The sequence below is a fragment of the Macaca fascicularis genome, chromosome 2, assembly GCF_037993035.2.
Source record: "Macaca fascicularis isolate 582-1 chromosome 2, T2T-MFA8v1.1".
Lineage (NCBI taxonomy): Eukaryota > Metazoa > Chordata > Mammalia > Primates > Cercopithecidae > Macaca > Macaca fascicularis.
The window spans coordinates 143,399,066-143,422,683 of NC_088376.1; the positions used below are offsets into that span (position 1 = coordinate 143,399,066).

The following is a 23,618-nucleotide window of genomic DNA, read 5'->3' on the forward strand; positions in this document are numbered from 1 at the left end:
ACCCGGCGACTTGTGCTAATGTTAAACAAAAATTATGGGGGGTCGTTTTTTGTGGATTAAGTTTCTGCACTAGGTTCTAGCAGACCAAAGTAGTTACATATATTAAATGCCACACAGTAAAATGGAAACTTTACAGAAATCAGTTTTTCCTGAAAACAGAAAATCCCACTCTGTCTGAATCGGAATAATAAGGAAGTCCCTTCTGCTTTAACCCTTAAAGAAAAGTAACCCGATGTTAACCAATCAGTTATTTTTCATTGTTTTGTTTCCTTACTCTCACAAAACCCACTATTCTGCTGTTTGTCATTGGGAGCTTTCATTCTATTTTGTAGAATGGAGGCTGGCCCATTCATAAGTTATGAATAAACGCCAGTTAGATCTGTAAGTAAATTTGTTGTAATTTTTTCTGACATTAGGAATTGCCAAATAGCCCTTCACAGGGGAAGTACTAGTTTTTGTTTTTACCAATCCCTGTCCCCTATGCCTTTTTAAAAAAGAGATGAAGTCTCACTGTTTACCCAGGTAATTAATTGCATTGCCTATTTACAGCCATGATCATAGCAAACGCAACTTCAAGCTACTGGCTCAAGGGATCTTCCTGCCTCAGCCTCTGGAGTACCCTGTATTTTGTTCACAGAGCATGTTGACAAACTTGGATTTCTGCCCATCAAATAAGTTTGAAGTATAATTATACACTTTTTTTTTTTTTAAGGCCATCAGCTTTGCAAAACCCCTGCTTTTGAAATATCTTTTTTTTTTTTTTTTGAGATGCAGTCTCACTCTGTTGCCCAGGATGGAGTGTGGTGGTGCTATCTGAGCTCACTGCAGCCTCTGCCTCCTGGGTTCAAGTGATTCTCGTGCCTCAGCCTCCTGAGTATCTGGGATTACAGGCGCCCACCACTACACCTGGCTAATTGTTTTATTTTTAGTAGAGATGGGGTTTCATCATTGTAGCAAGGCTGGTCTCGAACTCCTGACCTTAAGTGATCTAACTTGGCCTCCCAAAGTTCTGTGATTACAGGCGTGAGCCACCGTGCCCAGCCAGGTGCTAGTTTTAAAAGGTTCAGAGTTGAAAAGTATTAACAATAGGGCTCACTGTATAGCACGGTGTAAGTACTATACACACACACACACACGTGTATGATGTAATTCACAACTGTGATAAACATTGTCCTCATCACTCACCCATTTTATGGATGAGGAAACAAGTCCAGAAAAGTAACTTCCCAAGGTCACTCTTAGGGCAGAGCTACTATTTGAACACCTGACTTTACTCTTTGGCATTCCCCAGAGTAAAGGAAAAAGTGCCTCCTTATCAGTCCCTGATGCTCTTGTGAGATTGCTGGAAAACCTGTCACAAATCAAACTGTATCTTAAAGAGTTGATTTTTAAGGTGGAGTTTTCTGATTAGGTATGGGTGTTGTCCCAATATCAGTTGTATTTACCTTAAAGGGAGTCCTAATCGAAAGGACTAGCACAAAATAACCCATTTCTTTCATTTCAGTTTCATTCCAGAAGGAAACACTTTCTGAACCTAGATCCTAATGCCTAGGCTATGCCTTGCAAGGCACTAATGTCAAAACTGTTGCCTTTGGATGGCTTGGAAAGAGCCGAGGGACCTGTCTGCTCAAGGGCCAGCTATTTGAAGTGCAAATTGCCCTAAAGTGTAGTAACTCTCTTTCTGCCTAGAGTCAACAGGCTCTGAGAATTGAGCCCCCAACCTGATTTCTTCCGTTATGGCTTGTGGAATAAGCCTTAGAATGTTTTCTATGAAGATTAAATGAGCACACATGTCAAAGTGTTTTGAAAACCATCAGGTTTACCATGAAAAGCATCTTTCAGGAGTTGGATGGTTTTCTCTGGTTATTAAAATATTTATTTTTATAAGAGTTTTTCTCTAACATCAAGACAGGAGCTGTCCTCAGTGTGGCCTGCAGTTAACCAGATTAAGTTAAAATTTGCAATAAAGTAGCCCTGGAAGGAAACATACAACATGCAACTGAATATTCACATTCAGTTTGCAAGTTCCGGGAAGGCAGAAGTTCAGGATCAAGGGCTGGAGCTGGGCTGCCAGCACAGTCCCCAGGCATCCTTCACTGAGGGGAAAAAGCAGAAGTTATGTAGTGTAAAGATCCTGACGCAAGTTGTCTTCATAATCTTTTTGCTGCTTGGGCTGCTCTCGATGTCTCAATGTTGGGAAAGAACAAGGCTCAGCCAATAGTAAGGACCTTCCTATGTGCCAGCTACCATGTGCTGTAATCAAGTGTTTTCTTAGTTCCCCTTACACCTGCTCTGTATTTCAAAAAGTCCTCTACCCTGAAAATGTGCTGAGAGTGCCACATGACAACTTACCTTCTTATGCACTCCCTTGGTCGGCCATTCAGCCAATATCTGATTTGGGTGTCTAGTCAGGTCTTGCTTCCCAAGCTTTTCAGAAACCCTGATGAAACAGGCATAGGGTCTAAACTTAGAGCAAACCTTACAGCCAACTCCAAGTGCAGCAAGCAAAATAAAAAAAACGTCTAAACCGTTGAATCTTTATGTGAAAGCCATAGCCCTTTAGAGCTAACATTTGCAACCTTCTTAATTATAGGAAGTAGATATAGAGGAGTAAAGTGATTTAACTGGGAATCTACCCCACACCTCAAAGGTTAGGTCGTTAATTGCGGGTGCACAGGAGAGATGGTGGGATGGGAGGGACAAGAGAAGACATATTTAGATACATCTGGTTAATTATTTGGTGGTGGTGGGAGCCTTGATTCCCACCCCCAACCCGCACCCCCCTTTAAAAAAAATCCTATTGCCGAGACAAAAGCAATATAACATAATTTAGTATTTCCTGAAACTGCCGGTTTCTAGGAACTGCCCAAGAGTACCTATATGCACATTCCCGAGACACTGGAGTTGGATAGGTCTAGGGAGGGATCTGGGGATATGCGTTTTACAAGCATCAAGAGCGATTCTTAAAAATTGGGTGTTTAAATCAAAAGATTTATGATCTTTATGTGGCCTGCAGTTAACTGTTTTGTGCACTCCTTGAGCTAAAAGGTAGTATCCCACCCCCTCCATAAACAGACACCTAAGTTATAAAACTTCTGCCCTCGATATGCAAAAATAGTTCCTTTTATACAGAAATGATCCTTTCCTTCTTTTCAGTATGTATCTTTTAACTGTCATCACTCCTAACCTAGACCTAGAGTGGTTTTTTATCGGTCCCAGCTCTGCCGGACACACGTTCTGCCCAGAGAGAGACCCGATCTACCCAAGGCCAGGCGGCCTAGGGCCACGTCTGTGTCTAGCGTCCGGCGGGCGCTGCCGTGCCGCTCTCCCATTGGCTGGAAGTTCCCTCGCCTGGGCCGGCGCGGCTCCTGCTCGCCACGCCAGCCCGTCGGGCTACCGACCGCCCAGGGGGGCGGGGCTTGGAGGGACGGGGCGGGGCCCGGGTGAGGGGCGGGGCCTCGGGGCGTCGCGGACGTCCCGGCGGCCTACGGCGTGGGAGGGAGTCCTGGGCCGCGCCCCGCGAGGCCGGGCGCTGGCCGGGCCAATCCCGGGCCACCGGGCGAGCGAATGCTGGGCCTGGCGGGCCCGCCCGAGAGCCTGGGGGTTGGGGACAATGGGCTAGTTCCTGGTGCGTCACGGGGGAGTTCCTTAAAGGGGAAGTGAGCCGGGCTACGGGGCGAGCGCGGGGTGCGGTGGTCGGCGGGGAGGCCCCCGCGCTTTAAAATAATGCCCGCCGCGCCCGCGCGACCATGCAATGGCGAGCGCTTGTCCTGGGGCTGGTGCTCCTCCGGCTTGGCCTCCATGGAGTATTGTGGCTCGTCTTCGGGCTGGGGCCCAGCATGGGCTTCTACCAGCGCTTTCCGCTCAGCTTCGGCTTCCAGCGTCTGAGGAGCCCCGACGGCCCCGCGTCGCCCGCCTCGGGGCCCGTGGGCCGGCCTGGGGGGCTATCCGGACCGTCGTGGCTGCAGCCGCCGGGGACCGCGGCGACGCAGAGCCCGCGCAAGGTTCCGCGGCGTCCTGAGCCGGGGGTGTGCGGCCCAGCCCACTGGGGCTACGTGCTGGGCGGCCGGGACCGCGGCCCGGACGAGTACGAGAAGCGCTACAGCGGCGCCTTCTCTCCGCAGCTGCGTGCCCAGATGCGCGACCTGGCACGGGGGATGTTCGTCTTTGGCTACGACAACTACATGGCGCACGCCTTCCCTCAGGACGAGCTCAACCCCATCCACTGCCGCGGCCGTGGGCCCGACCGCGGGGACCCGTGAGTAGCCCCCGCCGCCCGGGGCCGCGCGCCCAAGCGCTTCCTTCCGCCCTCCGCTCCGGGGTGCAGCCGTCTGTCCTCCGAGGGCGCCAGGGCCGTTAGGGTCCCGGGCAGCGTCCCCGCGCCGTGTCCCGCCTGAGACCCTGTGAAGACACCCGAGCTTGAGGGTGCGGGGTGGGCCGGTGGCCTTCCTCTCCTGATTCTCCCGCAATCTCCAAACTTCAGAACTGCTGTCCAGCTCAGTGTCTTACACATGAGGAAACTGAGGTCCAGGACCAGAAGGGACAGGGGCAGTGCCAAGGGCTGGCTTGGAGGGCTTTCCACTTCCATCTTGAGCCCCTCCTCCGGATGAACATAAACTCTAGATGAAATCTCCATGCTTCCCGTGTAAACGCAGCTTCAGAACAAGTCTTTACCCCGTACCCCCACCTCCATCAGATTGCCACACCCACGTCCTTTCTGTGTAAAAAGCCAAGAGTTGACTTCTCCAAAGCCGTCCATTGAGTTTGAGGCAGAACGGGGTTACAGCCTCTCCTTCACAGGGGCTGCTTCTTACGCTGAGGATAGGTGGTGGGGAGGGAAGCTATGTGGCCCACATTTGGGGTCCAGATACTTGAGGTGAAATTTATTGGATGCTGAATTGACTGTCAACGTCATTACCCTGTGCGATCTGTCCTATAAATCCCCCCCTCTGGTGGCGTGGTTGTCAGGGAAGGTCAGCCAGCCCTCCCTGTCCACCAGCCTTGTTTGCAAAGGCTGAGCTCCAAGGTTCACCGCTGTTGACGTCCAAGTCCAAGAGAGCAGTACACCCAGCTAAGGACCTCTTACCTGTAGGGGAGGAGTGTGCATTGCCATAGACCCTGTTAGTCCAAATAGGTGACTCCCCTCCCCTAGATGGGAGTGGAGGAGTTGGTTTGCCCAGTGTCTTGGCACCGTCTGGGGCAAGCGTTTTCCTTCATCTGGAGGAAAGCAGTGGAGTCCAGTCCTTAGGTTCTGATAAGGAAGCCTATAGACTAAACGGACTTGGGTTTTTTAAATGATGTGGTTATCTACACATTTATGTTTTAAATTGCAGTTTGAGAGCATGATTTCTACCGAAGCAAGGGGACATCCCAGGCAAAGGACTGAGCCTTTTCATAATTCTAGGGAACTGATGAGTTTTTCTTGCTTAACCATAGCGTTTATATGTATAAGTGTATATTCTATCTCAATTTTTTTTTAGAAAAAATATTAAATTTTGAAAAAATGTTTTTGGCCTTTCCAGATTTTTTGTTTTTTGAGACGGAGTCTCGCTCTGTCGCCCAGGCAGGAGTGCAGTAGCGTGATCTCTGCTCACTGCAACCTCCGCCTCCCGGGTTAAAGTGATTCTCCTACCTCAGCCTCCCGAGTAGCTGGGACTACAGGCTCATGCCACCATGCCCCGGCTAATTTTTTGTATTTTTAGTAGAGACGGGATTTTGCCGTATTAGCCAGGATGGTCTCGACCTTCTGACCTCGTGATGCACCCGCCTGGGTCTCCCAAATTGCGGGACTTACAAGCCTGAGCCACCGTGCCCGGCCATGACCTTTCCAGATTTTAAGCAATGAATGATTTGGCTCACTTAACTAGAGGGGACTTTATACCTATAAATGTATTTTCTTTCTGTCTCAGTTTTTTTGGGGGTGGGGAATAAACTTCACTAAATTGTGGTGTTTTTTTTTTTTTTTTTTTTTTTTTTTTTGTCAGCCTACATCATGCTTTAATGTTTTTTCTTTTTAAATCAACATCATTAAATTTTGAATAACATCATAAAATTCCACCAGTTATTTTAAATTTATCTTTGCCACTAGTTCCTGCCCATATGTCTACCCATGTTGTACATAGGCAATCATAGTATGTGTACATATTTTGGATCTTAATTTGTGCTTTTCCACTAGTGCTTTTGGTGTTACAAGAAGGGAGAGAGCACTTTCAATAAGTACCTTTATTCTTGCTCACAGACTGTTTCTCAGATTACCTTTTATCGGGTGGACTCAAGTTGAAAACAGTTTAACGGGGAATTGTGATAACACTTTCATTTGAGAATATGATGGTTTGGAGAGTGAGTTGATGACATTTTAATGTTTTTCTTAACCTTAAGAGTGCTTCTGGAGAACCTTAAGAGTCCCTTCCCCGCAAGTGAGGTGGTGGTTGATTTAACTTGCTGGTCTTCATGGTATCATGTGTGCCGTTGGCTTTTATTTCAGAATGAAAGGCTGCTGATGAGTGTTTTGGTTTGGTTATGCATTGGTTTGGTTATGTGTAAGTTAAGGTCAGGTTGCTTTGAGACAGATGTGTTATTGGAAAGAGGGTGTTAGAAGTATTGAGGAGGTGGGGATGGCATTAGGGAAGGGTTGTGCCCTGAGCTGGGTAGACCTGTTGGTTGGTAAACCTTTGTTGTCTTTGAGGAGGCCATAGAAACCTTGCGCAGACTCCTCACACTTGCCTCTTACAGAGAATGGAAAAGTTAATTTTTTGTACTCTCCTTCCTTTAATTTAACTCCTCTCAGGCTTTGCTATTTTTGTTTTAATATTTAAAATAATTTTATTTTTAATTTTTGTGGATACATAGTTAGGTGTATATATTTATAGGGTACATGAGAGATTTTGGCACAGGCATGCAATTCATAATAATCACATCGTGGAAAATTGGGTATCCAACCCCTCAAGCATTTTTCCTTTGTGTTAGAAACAATTCAATTATACTCTTTTAGTTATTTTAAAATGTACGATTATTGACTGTAGTCTTCCTGTTATGCTATCGAATACTAGGCCTCGAGGAAAGTTTAGAACCAGAATATTGTCATGCTCGCTTTGAAACAGGAGGGTACTTCACATCCCCAAACTAAATAATCTGTGATAAAAATCTTTCATATTTTTTGTTTGTTTGTTTAATTGACAGGGTCTTGTTCTGTCACCCAAGCTGAAGTGCAGTGGCACAATCATAGCTCACTGCACCCTTGAACTCCTGGGCTCAAGCAGTCCTTCTGCCTCAGCCTCCTGAGTAGCTGGGACTACAGCTGTGCCCCACCATGCTTGGCTAATTTTTAAAAAAAATTTTTCTGTAGACATGGGGTCCCACTTTGTTGCCCAGGATGGTCTCGAACGCCTGGCCTCAAGCAGTCTTCCCACCTTGGCCTCCCAAAGTGCTGAGATTATAGGTGTGAGCCACCAAGCCCAGCCAAAAATCTTCCAGATTTAAAAAAAATCAAATGTATTCTAACGATTCATTTAACAAGAGTGAATTTGCCATTAGAGTATTATGTAAAAAGTACACATAGAAAATATCGGTGCTAAACACTCTTACCTTTTCTCTGTAGTCATGTGTGCTCCAAGCTTTCTTGCCCCAAGTACATGTGACTTATTCTTGGGGAGGTGTCAGGTAAGGGGTTAACATGAAGTAAATAAAACCTGAACACTCTAAAAAGAGCAAATCTTTCTGTCTACAGAAAGCTATACAAAGTCAGTTCTTCTCACATCCTCAGTTTGGGTTGGAGGATCCAAACTTAAAGTTTCTTTGAGTAAATGTGGACATTATATTTTTGTAATCCTGTGAATGGTAAACTATAGTTCTGGCTTTTGGGCATGTGACCATTCTCAATTTCTTCTCAACTGTATTGCTATTAAAACAACAAAGCAAATCTCAAATTAAGCCAAACAAATATTGGCCCCTCAAATGCTTAGGTACTCCTAGCTCAAGATGGCCTCCTCTGCATTCCTCTTTCTTTGGAAAATCCTGCCCTCTTTCAGAGTCAGGCTCGTCTTGTTTCCGTGACGCCGTCTAACTGAAGATGATTCTCCTTTATTTACTCAGTTCTCCTTTTGATTCCTTTCCTTTGAGCTGCGATTCCACATTTTAATCTTGTTTGAGAATTGAGTACTGTTGTGCGTTCACCTTCATTTCCCTTTGTCTTGTCTCTCCAGATTATCAATCCCTTGAACGCAGGGACTCTTTCTTATGTTATTTCTGTGCCTACACCACACCAGGTAGATTTCTGAACAGCTGTTACAGGCTAAGTATATGTGGGAATTTTTAAAAACACATATGTTTGATTTTGTTAGCTGACATAATCAGAAATTTTCTGTCAAAGGCCATGGTTTTCTCCATCTTTTCTGTTTTGAGGTGAACTTTAAAAATGTACAGTGGGGTGAATGCCATGAACATTTGTACCTGGTGAAGTAAGTGGAGCATTTAGTTGTGCGGTTCAGCCAGCTGGTTACAGGGAAAGGTATTGAGTTCTTGGCTTGATGCACTTAAAGATACCAGCTTAGGTTGGACATTGACAAGAATATCTACGAAGAACAAATCCAGAGTCTTACCTGCATAGTGGGCTGGCATAAATGGAGTCATAATAATTTCATGCTGTTAGGCTAGGAGAGTTTTATGGTGTTTATTTTTTTTTCTTTCATCCTCACTCCCACTTCTCTCTTATTTTGGCACATTTTGAAAGAGGATGTAGCAATTATTTGGTAAGAAAGAATTAAAAGTGTTCTAATGAATACCCCAGATCTTGGAGAAGATTTGTCTGACTACTCAGTGGAGAGAAGGAACCCCACAGTTACTGCAAATAATTTTTTTTTTTTTTTTTTTACTGTGGCAACTCAATTTTTAGTGACTGGGCATTGTAAAAGAAATATTTTAAAACAGGGTCTATTTTAGTTACAAATTAGAAGGCAAAGCACGATAAAACATGGAAAGGAGTTCAGTGCTCACAGTGAGTACCTTCCTTCCATGGGCCTGTGCAAGTGGAGAGAGTGACACATGCCACAGATCTGGGTGTGAGTCAGGAGAGGGGAGTTACATGTGGTTCTCCTGATTACCATCTAGCTTGGATGCTGCATGATGAGGGAGCTACTTTCTGATGAGGTAGGCTATTAAAGCCCACTCTGTTTCTAAGCAGCAGAGCAACATAGTGAAATATTTACACGCAGCAGAACATTCTTGAGTTGGCAGAATTGGGCATGAGGATCTCCCTGTCTCCTTTGAGCCCCTCCTGCAACCCTTGCACTTTTTGTATCTTTTTTGGCTGTCACTTGCCCTTGAGAGGCGTATTTGAATCCACAGCTCTCGCTTTGAGGGGACCTTTTGCTATTGCATAAGTTTATTTCCAGAGAATCAACAAATAGAAGAAACAGGTGCAATTTTCCAGCCAAGCAGTTTTCTGACTTTCCAGCTTGTAGGAAATGAGATAACCCTAGTTCCTAGACTATAGCCCCCATATATATCTTGTTTCAAAAAAAAGTATCTAAAATTTTACTCTAAATTCTTTGCTTTGGATTAGGTGGCATAACAGCATAAAACAAGGCAACTGGAGGGTTCAAATAAAATCAGACGTTGGAGCTGTTATGCCTCTTTCACATAAGCCCCATTTCCCTGCAGCTGAGGTATAGCCTTTCAGAGAGCACAGTAAGCCATCACAACACAGAGGTGCTGTACCCCAGAAGCTTCTCTCACTGGAAAGTGAGATAAGGACCCATTAGGGTGATCCAAGGAGCAGATAAAGTACTCTGGGATATGATGGAAGACTGCAGATATCAATGAATCTTGCTGGAAAGAAAACTGGAGCTTTTTTGCTTTGGTTGCTAATAAAATCTTTAAACGGTTGTCTTACGTCTTCTCTTACTATCATTTTTTCCAAGCTTCTGCACTTATTTTCTGGGTTTTTGGGAATGGGACAAATAAATAAATGAAGTCCCCAGAATTTCTCAAACTGTCCTTTATTTTACTAGTTCTTCATCCCTATTCTCCCAGATGTATTAGTTTTTTTGTTGTTGTTGACTTTTTTTTTTTATTTTTTTTTTTATTATTTTTATTTTTTTTTTGAGACAGAGTCTCGCTCTGCCGCCCAGGCTGGAGTGCAGTGGCGTGATCTTGGCTCACTGCAAGCTCCGCCTCCCGGGTTCACGCCATTCTCCTGCCTCAGCCTCCCGAGTAGCTGGGACTACAGGCGCCCGCCACCTCGCCCGGCTAGTTTTTTTTTTTTTTGTATTTTTTAGTAGAGACGGGGTTTCACTGTGTCAGCCAGAATGGTCTCGATATCCTGACCTCGTGATCCGCCCGTCTCGGCCTCCCAAAGTGCTGGGATTACAGGCTTGAGCCACCGCGCCCGGCCTGACTTTTTTTTTTTAAATGTTATAAAGAAATACAGCGCCTGAGGAGCTGCACCCTCATTGTCATCCTGAAGTTGGTTTCTTAAGGTTGTTTCAGAATGGAAAATTGCTGTAGATTATGGGGGTGAGAGCTGTGTGGCAGAAACGTTTCTGTAGCTCCAGTTAAGAAGGGAGAAAGGCCTCAATTCCTGCTTTGGTTCACGTTAAATAATATCTCAGAATTAATGGAAATAATGGAGACCCTTTGGATAAGTTATTAATGAAGAAATGGTGTAAAGAAGTTAATTTATAACCCCAACCATAGGGCAGCTGAGTAATATTGACACTGTCAATGAACGTATTTACTTTGTGTGTAATAGACTGTGGTGTCGAATTTCTTTATTAAAGTGTTACAGGTGAGTCGTATGACAAGGGCTCTCCTTTAGTTCCTAATGATTATGAAAAGAAAGCTTTTTAAAGTTGGACAGGACCAAAGAGATTGTATATGGTGATAAGCCTGAATCTGAGAGAGGAGATAACTCACCTCCTGACTTCCCATGAACATTCTTTCCACTCTGGTACGAGTGTGTCTCCTCAGTTCTGTAACTCGATTCTACTTATGGACACTATAGAAAGTGTTGCTTTTGGAGTAGAAAGACCTTTGCCGTATTAATTCACCCATAATTAGTTCCTGAATAAATAAGAGTCGCTGGCAATTATAGTTTCTGATGGGTGTTTAGTTTTATTGTCTTCTCTTTCGAAATAACGTCTTTCTGTTTAATTTTAATTTTCTTTTTCAGTTCAAATCTGAACATCAATGATGTACTAGGGAACTACTCATTGACTCTTGTTGATGCATTGGATACACTTGCAGTAAGTGTTCACCTTTTTAAAAAAAGTTAATTAAGATAAGATGTTTTGGAGTGGATTATCCCTAGTTCCCTCCAGCAATGGGAATTCCAGGGAGCCTGATAAGTCAAAATGTATCATTAGCTTTGATAACTGTTATTTATTTTAATGACCTTAATGGGGAGGGCAAGAAATGTGTTGAAGGTTAAATGAGGGGAAATGTGATTCCATTAAAAAAAGGAGAAGAAATGTATGATTGATTTTAGGGAACCTATTTTTTTTAAACCAGTTTCTATCTTATTCCCTAAAAGAACCCATAGAGAAGCTCATTAATATTGATAATTACAGTAGTTGCTATTCCAGGAGTAAAAGAGAGATCTCAGGGTCGACAGGTACCCTGAAATATCATCTAGCTACTGGCTCCCCCAAGAGCAAGTTGGAGTCATAGTGCCAGTCCTTATGTGGGGCTCCCTAGAAACCCTTCTCTTTTATTTGCTACTTCCTGTTTTGTGGACACTCCATGCCTGAGCTGCCAACGTGGGTGCTGACATTACCTCCTCATCCTGTGGTTTTGCTCATTGACTCTGGAGAACTGGAGACCTCTGAGCAGATATGAAGAAGCAACTTGAAAGCAGTGTGGCACTTGGTGTGTGGTGCCATGTCTGTGTGCTTCATCGCTTCACCTTTTGCCATTAAAGCAGTTTCCAGGGGACTGTATTCCAGCATAGTGTTGTTTTAAAACCTTCTTAGTAAAGGTGATTTTACAACCTCTTTGCTTTCCTTCATTGTCCAGCAAGTCTTTACCATGAGAAATTTCTTATTGCAGTCTAGCCCAAATCTTGTACTTAATAATTTTTTCTTGTTTCTTTTAACATTCCATAGAAGAGTCTAAAGCTGTCTGTTAGGAGTTAGAATTGGGGCCCAGCACAGTGGCTCATGCCTGTAATCCCAGCACTTAGGGCGGTTGAGGTGGGAGGATCACCTCAGGTCAGGAGTTTGAGACCAGCCTGACCAACATGGTGAAACCCCTTCTCTACTAAAAGTACAAAAATCAGCTGCGCGTGGTGGCGGGTGCCTGTAATCCCAGCTCTTCAAGAGGCTGAGGCAGGAGAAATGCTTGAACCCAGGAGGCAGAGGTTGCAGTGAGCTGAGATTGTGCCACTGCACTCCAGCCTGGGCAACAGAGTGAGACTGCATCTCTGGAGACACACACACACACACACACACACACACACACACACACACACACACACACACACACACACGAATTGAGTAATGTGCTAGCCAAGTTTGCATTATGATTTTCTAGTATCTTGCTAGTAGTAGAATTACCAGAACTTGGAAAGAGCTTGAGAGATCATTCTACATCCTCATTTTATAATTAAGTAGTAGAAATAGGACTAGGCCCTTGGTCTAATAGGAAATCTGGGGATACTGATTTAGTATAATTTAACTTGCAAAGCAACTTAGTTTCCCAATATCTCCTTCTGAAGTTATTGCTGCTCTGTTTCAGTCATTTACCATCACTGATCAAAATGTGCCCAGACAAGTATGTTCGACCTTAGAGCTAGTTTGTTGATGATACCAGAGGCTGACTCAGCCTACAAGTGTTGCTTAAAGGAAACGTCCTAAGACTCATGAAAGCTTACTCCTCCTCCCTGAGAGCTTTGTCTTCTTCTTTTTTTTTTTTTTTTTTTTTTTGCGACAGTCTTGCTGTGTTGCCAGGCTGGAGTGCAGTGGTGTGATCCTGGCTCACTGCAGCCTTCACCTCCTGGGTTCAAGTGATTTGCCTGCCTCAGCCTCCTGAGTTGCTGGCTTTCTTTTTTTTTTGCCCCATTTTGTTTTTTTATCCCCCTACCGTGCCTACTATTCTGTTGTTCACCATAGTCTCCCCCACACTTAATGGTGTCTGGTGCATAGTAGCAGTGCAAATGTTTGTTCAAAAAATGAATTCTAACTAATGAAGCATTTCCCAACACAGATTCTAAAGATATTTACTCCCTGAAAGAAGAGTTCTGTTTCCAAATGGACTTGAGATATTCTGTATGTCTGGTCCCACTGTTAGAGAACCACAGTGCCCATCAGCATTTTAAAGACTCTGAGAAGTCCTACAGTCAAATAAACAAACCCATTTAGCTCCTCTGTCCCATTCAGCCTTTTCAAACATGAGTGAGTGAGTTCAGAACGTAGTTACTCAGGGTTCTGTAGCTATCTGACCATAATGGTAAACTACAATAAGAGTTGTTGACTTCCTTCACCATCCTCACTTGATTTGAGCTCATGTCAGCACCTGCAGCTTCACCAGATATTGTTGCTGGTAAACGTCTGTAAGAAAACAGACCCATCTCTGTGGTTTTCATTGTAGAATATCCGGCCTTTAGTGCTTCAGGCTTATTTTTCAGGTGTTACTTCTGTTGAGGTTTTCCTTTTCTTTTGCTAACATTTAAACAGACTTTAACAGATGTGCTAGGGAAACATTGTGAAGATAGCAGTCCCCTGACCATTGGATGCAACTTGCAGCATTATTGCATCATCTTCTAAAAAGAAAGAACTGAAAGCTAGAAATGTCTGTACTTACTCTGTAGGTTACAGCAAAATAACGATGAGGTGGAAAAAATGTAGCAGACCAATAAATATTAGGAAATAGTATTTGTTATTATATAATATATAATAATATACAGTAATACATACTTGAAAGTAGTAATGTCTGATGAAGAAAGAAGTAGCGTCTCAGTTAATTTAGAAAGTTTATTTTGCCAAGGTTAAGGACACACCCATGACACAACCTCAGGAGGTCCTGATGACATCACCCATGGTAGTTGAGCACAGCTTGGTTTTATACATTTTAGGGAGACATGAGACATCAATCAATATGTGTAAGATATACATTGGTTCAGTCCAGAAAAGTGGGACAACTTGAAGTGCTCGAGGTGGGGTGAGTGGGCACTGCTAAGTCATGGGCAGATAAAAGACAAATGGTTACATTTTCATAAATTTTTCTTTTTTTTTGAGACAGAGGCTTGCTCTGTTGCCCAGGCTGGAGTGCAGTGGTGAGATCTCGCTCGCTGCACCCTCTGCCTTCCCAGGGGTTCAAGCAGTTCTTGTGCCTCAGCCTCCCGAGTAGCTGGGATTACAAATGTGTGCCACCACACCTGGCTAATTTTTTGTATTTTTAGTAGAGATGAGGTTTTGCCATGTTGGCCAGGCTGGTTTTGAACTCTTGACCTCAAGTGATCCACTTGCCTTGGCCTCCCTGAGTACTGGGCTTACAGACCTGAGCCAGGGTGTCCAGCTGGTTGCATTTCTTTTGATTCTCTGATTAGCCTTTCACTGAATACAGAATTTACCTGTGACAAAGGTAGAGGAATAGTCACTTATGCCTTTGCCTGGCTTAGTGAATCTGCAGTTTTACATAAACAGTAGGGCAGAGGAAGCAATCAGATATGCATTTTTTTCAGGTGAGCAGAGGGATGACTGAGTTCTGTCCTTTGTTCTTACCTGTGAAGATAAACTGTCAATTTACATTGCCAGGGTGAAATTCAGCAGAATTGTTTTAGAGTGAAGATCTTGAGGCCCACAAGGAATTTCCTTTTAGATAAATTGTAAGGGATATATATATAGCTTTTTTTTTTTTTTTTTTTTTTTTTAATCTATGTAGCTATCTTATTTAGGAATAAAATGGGAGTCAGGTTTGCCTGATGCGGTTCCCAGCTTGACTTTTCCCTTTGGCTTAGTGATTTTGGGGTCCTAGCAATTTATTTTTCTTTCACAGTATGTCTTTATGATGTCATTATAGTGTCAGGATTTCATAAAATTTTGAGTGGAATGAAATAATTTTGATTCAGGTTAATCTAGAAAGTTTGATGCCCAACTGTGCTTCATATAGGAGAGAGTAGCTTAGTGTGACATCGTGTCTACACACCCAAAATAAGAATCATAATTCTAAATCACTTTTTAAAAAGGACATAGAGCTGAGTATTCATATATTTTGTTTCCTTTAAATCAGTCACTGGTTTTATCCTGTGCTCCAAAAGATATTACCCTTTCTCAAAGTGTTTAGACATCTGGATAACAAACAAGTTCGTTCAATTTTCCAGATGTTTTGGTCTCCTGGGAGCCAAGCACCCAAGCCGCTGATTTATTTGAGGAGCAGAGACAAAGACATATTTTTGTTTCTTCAGTTTTCTGATTTGTTTGTGTACCTGCCAGAAGTTTTAGAAACCACAGTGCCTGGCATGTTCAATAAGATCATAGTGAAGTTTGCTGGAGAGTGGAGTTGGGAAGATGAGGAGTGCCAATGATTTTACAAGGAATTATTTTCAGTTTTGTCCTTTGGAGATAGGGCTCTTGAGTTGGAGGAAATGGGCCTGCCATGTGCTGGTAATATATTCTAAGAAATAACTGCTTTTCTATCTCTTGTGTTTCTACTTCTATGGTAGCAAAACCGCATACAAACGTTTAGGTGACATGACTAGGCTGCTGTGATGATACAGCCTCAGTTTCATTTCAAGTTGCTGTAATAACCTGTGTTCCTGTTTTTAAAGGTAATGGGAAATTCATCCGAGTTCCAGAAAGCAGTCAAGTTAGTGATCAACACAGTTTCATTTGACAAAGATTCCACCGTCCAAGTCTTTGAGGCCACAATAAGGTAAAATAATGAATATTCATAAAATGAATTGGAGACTTCTTTTTATGTGTTTAAAGAGAAAAATACCTGTGAGGCTCTTTTCACCCCAAGATCCAGGTGGGGAGTCCATATGGGCTTTATGGGTGCAGTGTGCATTTTTCATGTTCATATCATATTTATCAAAACTGGAACAATTATTTCAAAGTAATAATTCCGGACTGAAGGGAAAGACACATTTATATTTTGTTTTGTTTTGTTTTGTTATATTTTGTTTTGTTTTGTTATATTTTGTTTTGTTTTGTTTTTATAGATTAAACTCTTTTTTTTTTTTTGAAATGGAGTCTGCTGCCTAGGCTGGAGGGCAGTGGTGCAATCTTGGCTCACTGCAATCTCCACCTCCCAGGTTCAAGGTATTCTCGTGTCTTAGCTGCCCAGGTAGCTGAGATTACAGGCACACACCACACCTAAGTTTTGTATTTTTTTTTTTTTTTTTTTTTTTTTAAGACGGAGTCTCGGTCTGTCGCCCAGGCTGGAGTGCAGTGGCCGGATCTCAGCTCACTGCAAGCTCCGCCTCCCGGGTTCACGCCATTCTCCTGCCTCAGCCTCCCGAGTAGCTGGGACTACAGGTGCCCACCGCCTCGCCCAGCTAGTTTTTTGTATTTTTTAGTAGAGACGGGGTTTCACTGTGTTAGCCAGGATGGTCTCGATCTCCTGACCTCGTGATCCGCAGGTCTCGGCCTCCCAAAGTGCTGGGATTACAGGCTTGAGCCACCGCGCCCGGCCTAAGTTTTGTATTTTTAGTAAAGACTAGATTTCACCATGTTGAGCAGGCCGGTCTCAAACTCCTGACCTCAAGTGATCCGTCTGCCTTGGCCTCCCAAAGTGCTGGGATAACAGGTGTGAGCCACCATGTCTGGGCACATTTACGTTTTAACGGGGGTGTAAAATAGGTGTCTGTCTAGTACAGAATTTCATGGTTTCCCTTTATAGTCTGATTTCATTTCCTTCTTTCACCGTGTCCTAGGACAACCCCTACATATTTCTGAAGGAAATGAGAGTTTCCCATCTTACCACCCACAGAAAATCACTGCTTAGCATTTTAGTATATTTCCTTGTTAGGTATATTTCTCACTTCTATTTCTCTCTCTCTCTTTTTCTCTCTCTCTTTGTTTAATGGATTGGGATCATGCCCTATACCTAGTATATTGTATATTGCTTTCTTTGATATATTGTGCTTATTTTCCTGTTTACATTTTTTGAAAATTGTATTAACTGCATAACATTCCAGTTCGCAGATGTAATACTTATTTAAAATTAAATTTGTGAAAACCTTTGTTCTGACATATGTCACAGTCTACTTCAGATCTTTAGAATGGGACTTTATGGGTCTACAAGGACTTAGGTATAAGCTGGTAGCCTGCTGCCTCTTAGTAGGTCATTTTTTCCTCCTCCTCTTCACCTTGCCTCTTTACCAGATGTTAGGGTGTTAGGGAAGCTGCTTGGCAGCCACAACAACAAAAATTACTTAGTATTTGTTGTCTTACCTTTCTGGGTTTTTAAAATTTGAATTAAATTACATTTTTTTTTTTTTTTTCATTTTAGAGCAGGGTCTTGCCCTGTTGCCCAGGCTGGAGTGCAGTGGTGCTATCACGACTCACTGCAGCTTTGAACTCCTGGGCTCAAGCAATCCTCCAACCTCAGCCTCCCAAGTAGCTGGGACTACAGGCAAATGTCACCATGCCCAGCTTCTGTTTTTTTATGAGTGTTTTCCCCAAGTGAAATAAATCAAGAGTAATAATACTAATAAGTAATATTTATTCTGAGAACAATTAGTATACTCTTTTTTTTTTTTTTTTTTTAAAGAGACAGGGTCCTGCTTTGTTACCAGGCTAAAGTGTAGTGGCATGATCATAGCAGCCTTCAACTTCTAGGTTCAAGAGATCGTTCTGCCTCAGCCTCCCAAGTAGCTGGGACTACTGGTGTGTGCCACTACACCTGGCTAAGTTTTTTTTATTTTTAATAGAAACAGGGTCTTGCTTTGTTGCCCAGGCTAGTCTTGAACTCCTGGCCTCAAGAGATGCATCTCCCTTGGCAAAGTGCCGGGACTACAGGCGTGAGCCACCACACCTAGCCAACTCCCTTTTCTTAATGCCCTAAGATTTAGATTACCAAAATTGTTAATATTTTAAATAGTATTGTTTTTGGTAGTCTCGGATAAATGATTCCCTTTCTCTCTTTTAGTAATATGGTTAACAAAAATCAATCGTGTATTATTAGAGCTAGAAAGGAATTCAAGAGGCCATTAAGTCAGGTCTCTCTGATGCAGGCAGTTCTGAGTCTGTGGATATGAACATACTTCTATCTTTCTGAATTGGATTATGTGCATTTACAAGCAACATGATTGTATTATCTTTTTGTTCTTCCTGTCATTAGGGTCCTGGGAAGCCTCCTTTCTGCTCACAGAATAATAACTGACTCCAAGCAGCCCTTTGGTGACATGACAATTAAGGACTATGATAATGAGTTGTTATACATGGCCCATGACCTGGCGGTGCGGCTCCTCCCTGCTTTTGAAAACACCAAGACAGGGATCCCGTATCCTCGGGTGGGTAGACTGGTTTGACCCTTTGTGTTTGACAATTCACTATCTTCCTGAATTAAAATTTTTTGTTTATTAATTTATTTGGGAGAAGGAATGGGATGGAGGTAGATGAGAAAAGCAGTGTCCTTAGAAGAATTTGGCCTTAAATATGATGTAAATATTTTAAAATTCATTCAGCATTTACTGAGCATCCACTGTATGAAAGGCAGACAGTGATGTATCTGACTTAGTCCTTCCCCTTAAAGAGTTGATGTTCTGTGAAGTTCAGTATTCTTAAGTTCATTTACATGTGTGATTTGTATTCTCTGCTACAAAGCAGTGTAGGGCGTTTGTCTTCATCTCTGATTTGGGTCTGTTTTTCCAGAGATCCTCACGTGGGTATTGTGGGAGCTCAGTGAGTGAGCTTTTCATTGCTTCACGTGGATCTGTCAAATAAGGGCTGCACAGACCAGCAAGTTAGCTGCTGATTTAAATGCCAGGATCTGGAATTAGATTATATATTTGTGACATCTGATTTGCCAAGCCCAGAACTCCTCTGGTAATTGAGTTAGCCTTTTAGGTAACTGGCTGAGAACTGCCAGAGGACAGAGCCTTCATGATGAAACTGGCTGTCATATTCTGGTAGTGCCTCCTTTCTCTCCCGGTTTGAGGTTTGTTTAGATGCTGAGCAGGAGTGAGTTCATAGTGGCTTATTTAAAATTTAGAAGAAACTCTATAGTTTGCTTTTATCTCTAACTCTAAAGCCTGGTGCTTGTGTTACCATGAAGAAAACCTGCTGGAAAGAGAAGGTTTAGTGAAGTGTTATAGCCATTCCCTGAAGACTGGCCCTTATTAATAAAGCAAGGCTCTGCTGTTCTTATTTTCTTGTTTGTGTCTTTTACATTTAATTCCCATATTCACCTCAGATGTATCTTGGAAGGCAGAGGGCTGACTCACCATGGTAAGCTTGCTTTATTAGCTGAGTGTAGTCTCTGAGACCTGGCTTTTCAGCCCTGCGGATTCCTTGAGTTTTGTCACAGTCTTTGTCTCTTCCCATCCCCAGGTGAATCTAAAGACAGGAGTTCCTCCTGACACCAATAATGAGACATGCACAGCGGGAGCCGGTTCCCTCCTGGTGGAATTCGGGATTCTGAGTCGACTGCTGGGGGACTCCACATTTGAGTGGGTGGCCAGGCGAGCAGTGAAAGCCCTTTGGAACCTCCGGAGCAATGATACGGGATTACTAGGTGTGGCACCTTTACTCGCCATTGGGACTGCACACTGCTTGGTCCCCTTGCTTTTCACATTCTCTGGGCTCTGCCCCTTTTTCACTCTTTAACTCATCTGACAACGCAGAAAGAATTGTGTCAGCTGTATCTAATTTCTTTATGTGACCGTTTGCAGAGAGGCTACATGGTCTGATGGAAAAGAATAAAGTTTTTGTGTTTGAGGGCTTCCTTCTGATTTGGATCCCCTGGCATATTCCACTTGAAAATTATTGTTAATGGAAATGCCATAAAAAGAACTGCCTCTGAGGCAGATTTTATTGCTTCAATATAAGGTTCTAAATATAGGAATTTAGAGTTACTGATGGAGCAGCTTTTTCCTTTTAAAAAATCTGGGCCTGTGGTAGTAGATTGAAACTCCAGATTAAACCTGTATGAGGTGGGTTTTTTTCCCTTGAGAATGTTTGATCAAGATGTTACTTAAAAATTATTATGGAAAATTTCAGAGTATAGTAGAGAGAAAGTATGATGAATAATAACCCCTATGTATACATCATTTATCTTCACTAATTATCAGTATTTTACTAACTCAAGGTGTTATTTTATTTATTTATTTATTTTGAGATAGGGTCTCACTGTGTCGCCCAGGCTGGAGTTCACTGGTGCGATCTTGGCTCACTGCAGCCTCCACCTGCCGGGCTCAGTGATCCTCCTGCCTCAGCCTCCCAAGTAGCTGAGATGACTGGTGTGTGTCACCATGCCCAGCTAATTTTGTTTGTTTTATGTAGAGATAGGGTCTCACTATGTTGCCTGAGTAGTCTCAAACTCCTGAGCTCAAGCGATTCTCCCACCTTGGCTTCACAAAGTACTGGAATTACAGGTGTAAGCCACTGTGCCCGGCCTGGGTGTTATTTTAACTCATGTAACTGTCTTAAGTTCTGAAATTTATGTATACATTTGTTGTATTTAACAACAGCAATAGAAATAAAGAAGTCACTCAAATTGTCAACCTATCACCAATAGTTGACCAGTGTCACTTCAGATTGTCAACTTTTTAGGTTTCCATAGACCCTTTCAGCCTGGCATGTGTAACTTTTGTATATTTTTCATTATAATATAAACAAATATTTTGATTCTGCCTGAATATGGCAGATCATTTGTTTCCAAGTTGGTGCCTTGCTTTCATAATTACCACTTTTGTTGTTGTTTTTATTATTAAAAAAAATTTATCCTTTCCCTTTTCTTTTCTTGTTTTTTTTTTTGTTTTTTGTTTTTTGAGACGGAGTCTCGCCCTGTCGCCCAGGCTGGAGTGCAGTGGCGCGATCTCGGCTCACTGCAAGCTCCGCCTCCTGGGTTTACGCCATTCTCCTGCCTCAGCCTCCTGAGTAGCTGGGACTACAGGCGCCCGCCACCGTGCCCGGCTAATTTTTTGTATTTTTAGTAGAGACGGGGTTTCACCGTGGTCTCGATCTCCTGACCTTGTGATCCGCCCGCCTCGGCCTCCCAAAGTGCTGGGATTACAGGCGTGAGCCACCGCGCCCGGCCCTTTTCTTGTTTTTTTGTCTTTTGAGACAGGGTCTCCCTCTGTCACCCAGGCTGGATGGCAGTGGCACCATCTCTGCTCACTGCAACCTCTGCCTCTCAGGCTTAAGTGATCCATGGGCTCAAGTGAACCCCCCATCTCAGCCTCCTGAGTAGCTGGCACTACAGGCACCCCCCATCGCACCCAGCTAATTTTTTGTATTTTTGGTAGAGACAGAGTTTCACCATGTTGCCCAGACTGGTCTCGAACTCCTGAACTCAAGCGATCCACCTGCCTCGACCTCCCAGAGTGCTGGGATTATAAGTGTAAGCCATCATGCCTGGCTACTTTTTCTTTTTAAAATCATCTTTTTTTGGATAAATTCCCAGGAATGGCAGTACTGGGTTAAAAAGTCTGTGAAAAACTCTTGAGTTTTGAAATGCATCATCAGTCTGGAAAAGCAAAATGACAAACCTATTTTTATTTTGCATTAAATGTTTATCCCCATGTTTGTGTCAGTAAACGCTATATATTTAGAAAGATGTCTGGGCTAACTTAGTGATAAGACTGACAAAAATGTTAGGTCCAAGCAGCCACTCCTCCTGTATGCCAAGGATAAAGGTGCTGAGGAGCAGTGTGGTTGGAGTAGGAGGCGTGTCCGCATCCATGTCCTCCCTGATGAGACAGTTGGGACCTCAAGTGCCTTGTTTATTTTTGCAGGCAATGTCGTGAACATTCAGACTGGCCACTGGGTTGGAAAGCAGAGTGGCCTGGGTGCCGGGCTGGACTCCTTCTATGAATACCTCTTGAAATCTTACATTCTCTTTGGTGAAAAAGAAGACCTAGAAATGTTTAATGCTGCATATCAGAGTATTCAGAACTACTTAAGAAGAGGGTATGTCTCCCTAACATCTCCTCTGTTGCCTTGTAAAGCAAATAGAATGCATTCTGAAGTGTTTGTATTTTTTTAACATACAATCGCAGGGTCTTTTATCTCTGCCCTCACCTTACCACCTCTCCTGGTTTGTCAGTCATCTGGGGGCAAAGAGCTGTGTTAGCTTTCTGTCGCTGCATAGCATAGTACCCCAGAACCTAGTGGCTTAAAACAACAAGCATCATCTCATGAAGTTTCTTAGGGATAGTAATCCAGGAGCAGCTGAGCTGGTCACTCTGGCCCAGGATCTCTCCTGAGGTTGTTGTCAAGCTGGTGGCCAGGGCCACAGCCATGCCAAGACCTGATGGTGCTGTGAGATCCCTTCCAGGCTCACTTTGGTTGCTGGCAGGCTTCAGTTCCTCATTGACTGTTGGCTGGAGGGCTCAGTTCTTTGCCAAGGGGCCTCTTTGTAGGTAGCTCATGGCCACTGGCTTCCCCCAGAATGAGTGATTGAGAGAAAAAGAGAGAAAGAAGCCAAAATGGCAGCCACAGTGCTTTCATGACTAATCTGGGAATGATATACCAATACTTCTGCCAGACCGTTAGTCACCCAGATCAACCCTGATACATACAGTGTGGGAGGGGGCTGTGCAAGGGTGTGACTCACAGGAATAGAGGTTCTCGGGGGCTGTCTTAGAGACTTGTTGCTACTACAGGGGCTGACACATCCCAGTGTTTAACTGTGGCTTTAATTGCAGATAGATCTGCAATGCAGGACAATTATTTGCAGGACAATGTTTTGGTTCTATTACTTTCCAAAGAATTGTGAGGATTGGTCTTTATACTTGGTGATAGAAAGGACAATTACCACATTTTTTTTTCTCTCCGAGTTGGTTTAAAACAATGTTATTCACTATTTTTTGTTATGCATCCAGGATGACAGGAGAGAGAGAGCCATTTGAAGCTACAATGGCTTCTACCTAGTGTCACTCTCTTATCCCAGGTCGGTCTGTCTTTTTTTTTTTTTTTGAGTCAGAGTCTTGCTCTCACCCAGGCTGGAGTGCAGTGGTACGATCTTGGCTTACTGCAACCTTTGCCTCCTAGGTTCAAGCGATTCTTCTGCCTCAGCCTCCTGGGTAGCTGGGACTATAGGCACGTGTCACCATGCCTTGCTGATTTTTGTATTTTTAGTAGAGATGGGATTTCACCATGTTGGTCAGGCTGGTCTCAAACTCCTGACCTCGTGATCTGCCTGCCTCAGCCTCCCAAAGTGCTGGGATTACAGGTGTGAACCACCACACCTGGCCCCCAGATCTTTCTTTGTATGTATTTCTATGTTAAGTGTCCAGTTTTAGTGCAAGTGATAGCTACTGAGCTTCCAGCTTGGTAGGATTTTCTTGGGTCCATTTCTACATTGCTGTTGTAGGAACCACTTGTATGTGCTGTGTTTAAGTAAGGGACCTTTTGGGTGGAATTTATTTATTTTTGCTTCTCAAAGCCACAAACTAAATTGAGCAGTAATCCCCAAGGGTCTTGCTTTGATGCATTTCTCCAGGCCCATGCTATAGGGCA

General features: G+C 43.4%; 1 protein-coding gene across 4 annotated transcripts in view; it reads left to right on the forward strand.

Annotated features, from left to right (window-relative positions):
• The first annotated feature begins 3,650 nt into the window (after positions 1 to 3,650).
• EDEM1 (ER degradation enhancing alpha-mannosidase like protein 1) overlaps positions 3,651 to 23,618 on the forward strand; it is a 33,090-nt gene continuing 13,122 nt past the window's right edge. For all 4 annotated transcript variants that reach the window (XR_012431372.1, XM_005547671.5, XM_045385860.3 and 1 more), the window contains exons 1-6: positions 3,651 to 4,258; positions 11,168 to 11,240; positions 15,761 to 15,864; positions 18,277 to 18,448; positions 19,488 to 19,671; positions 21,893 to 22,067. Coding sequence is in view for 3 of the 4 variants with exons in the window: in XM_005547671.5 (XP_005547728.2) it covers positions 3,750 to 4,258; positions 11,168 to 11,240; positions 15,761 to 15,864; positions 18,277 to 18,448; positions 19,488 to 19,671; positions 21,893 to 22,067 (1,217 nt within the window). In the remaining variant the exon portion in view is untranslated. The remainder of the gene's footprint in view (positions 4,259 to 11,167; positions 11,241 to 15,760; positions 15,865 to 18,276; positions 18,449 to 19,487; positions 19,672 to 21,892; positions 22,068 to 23,618) is intronic.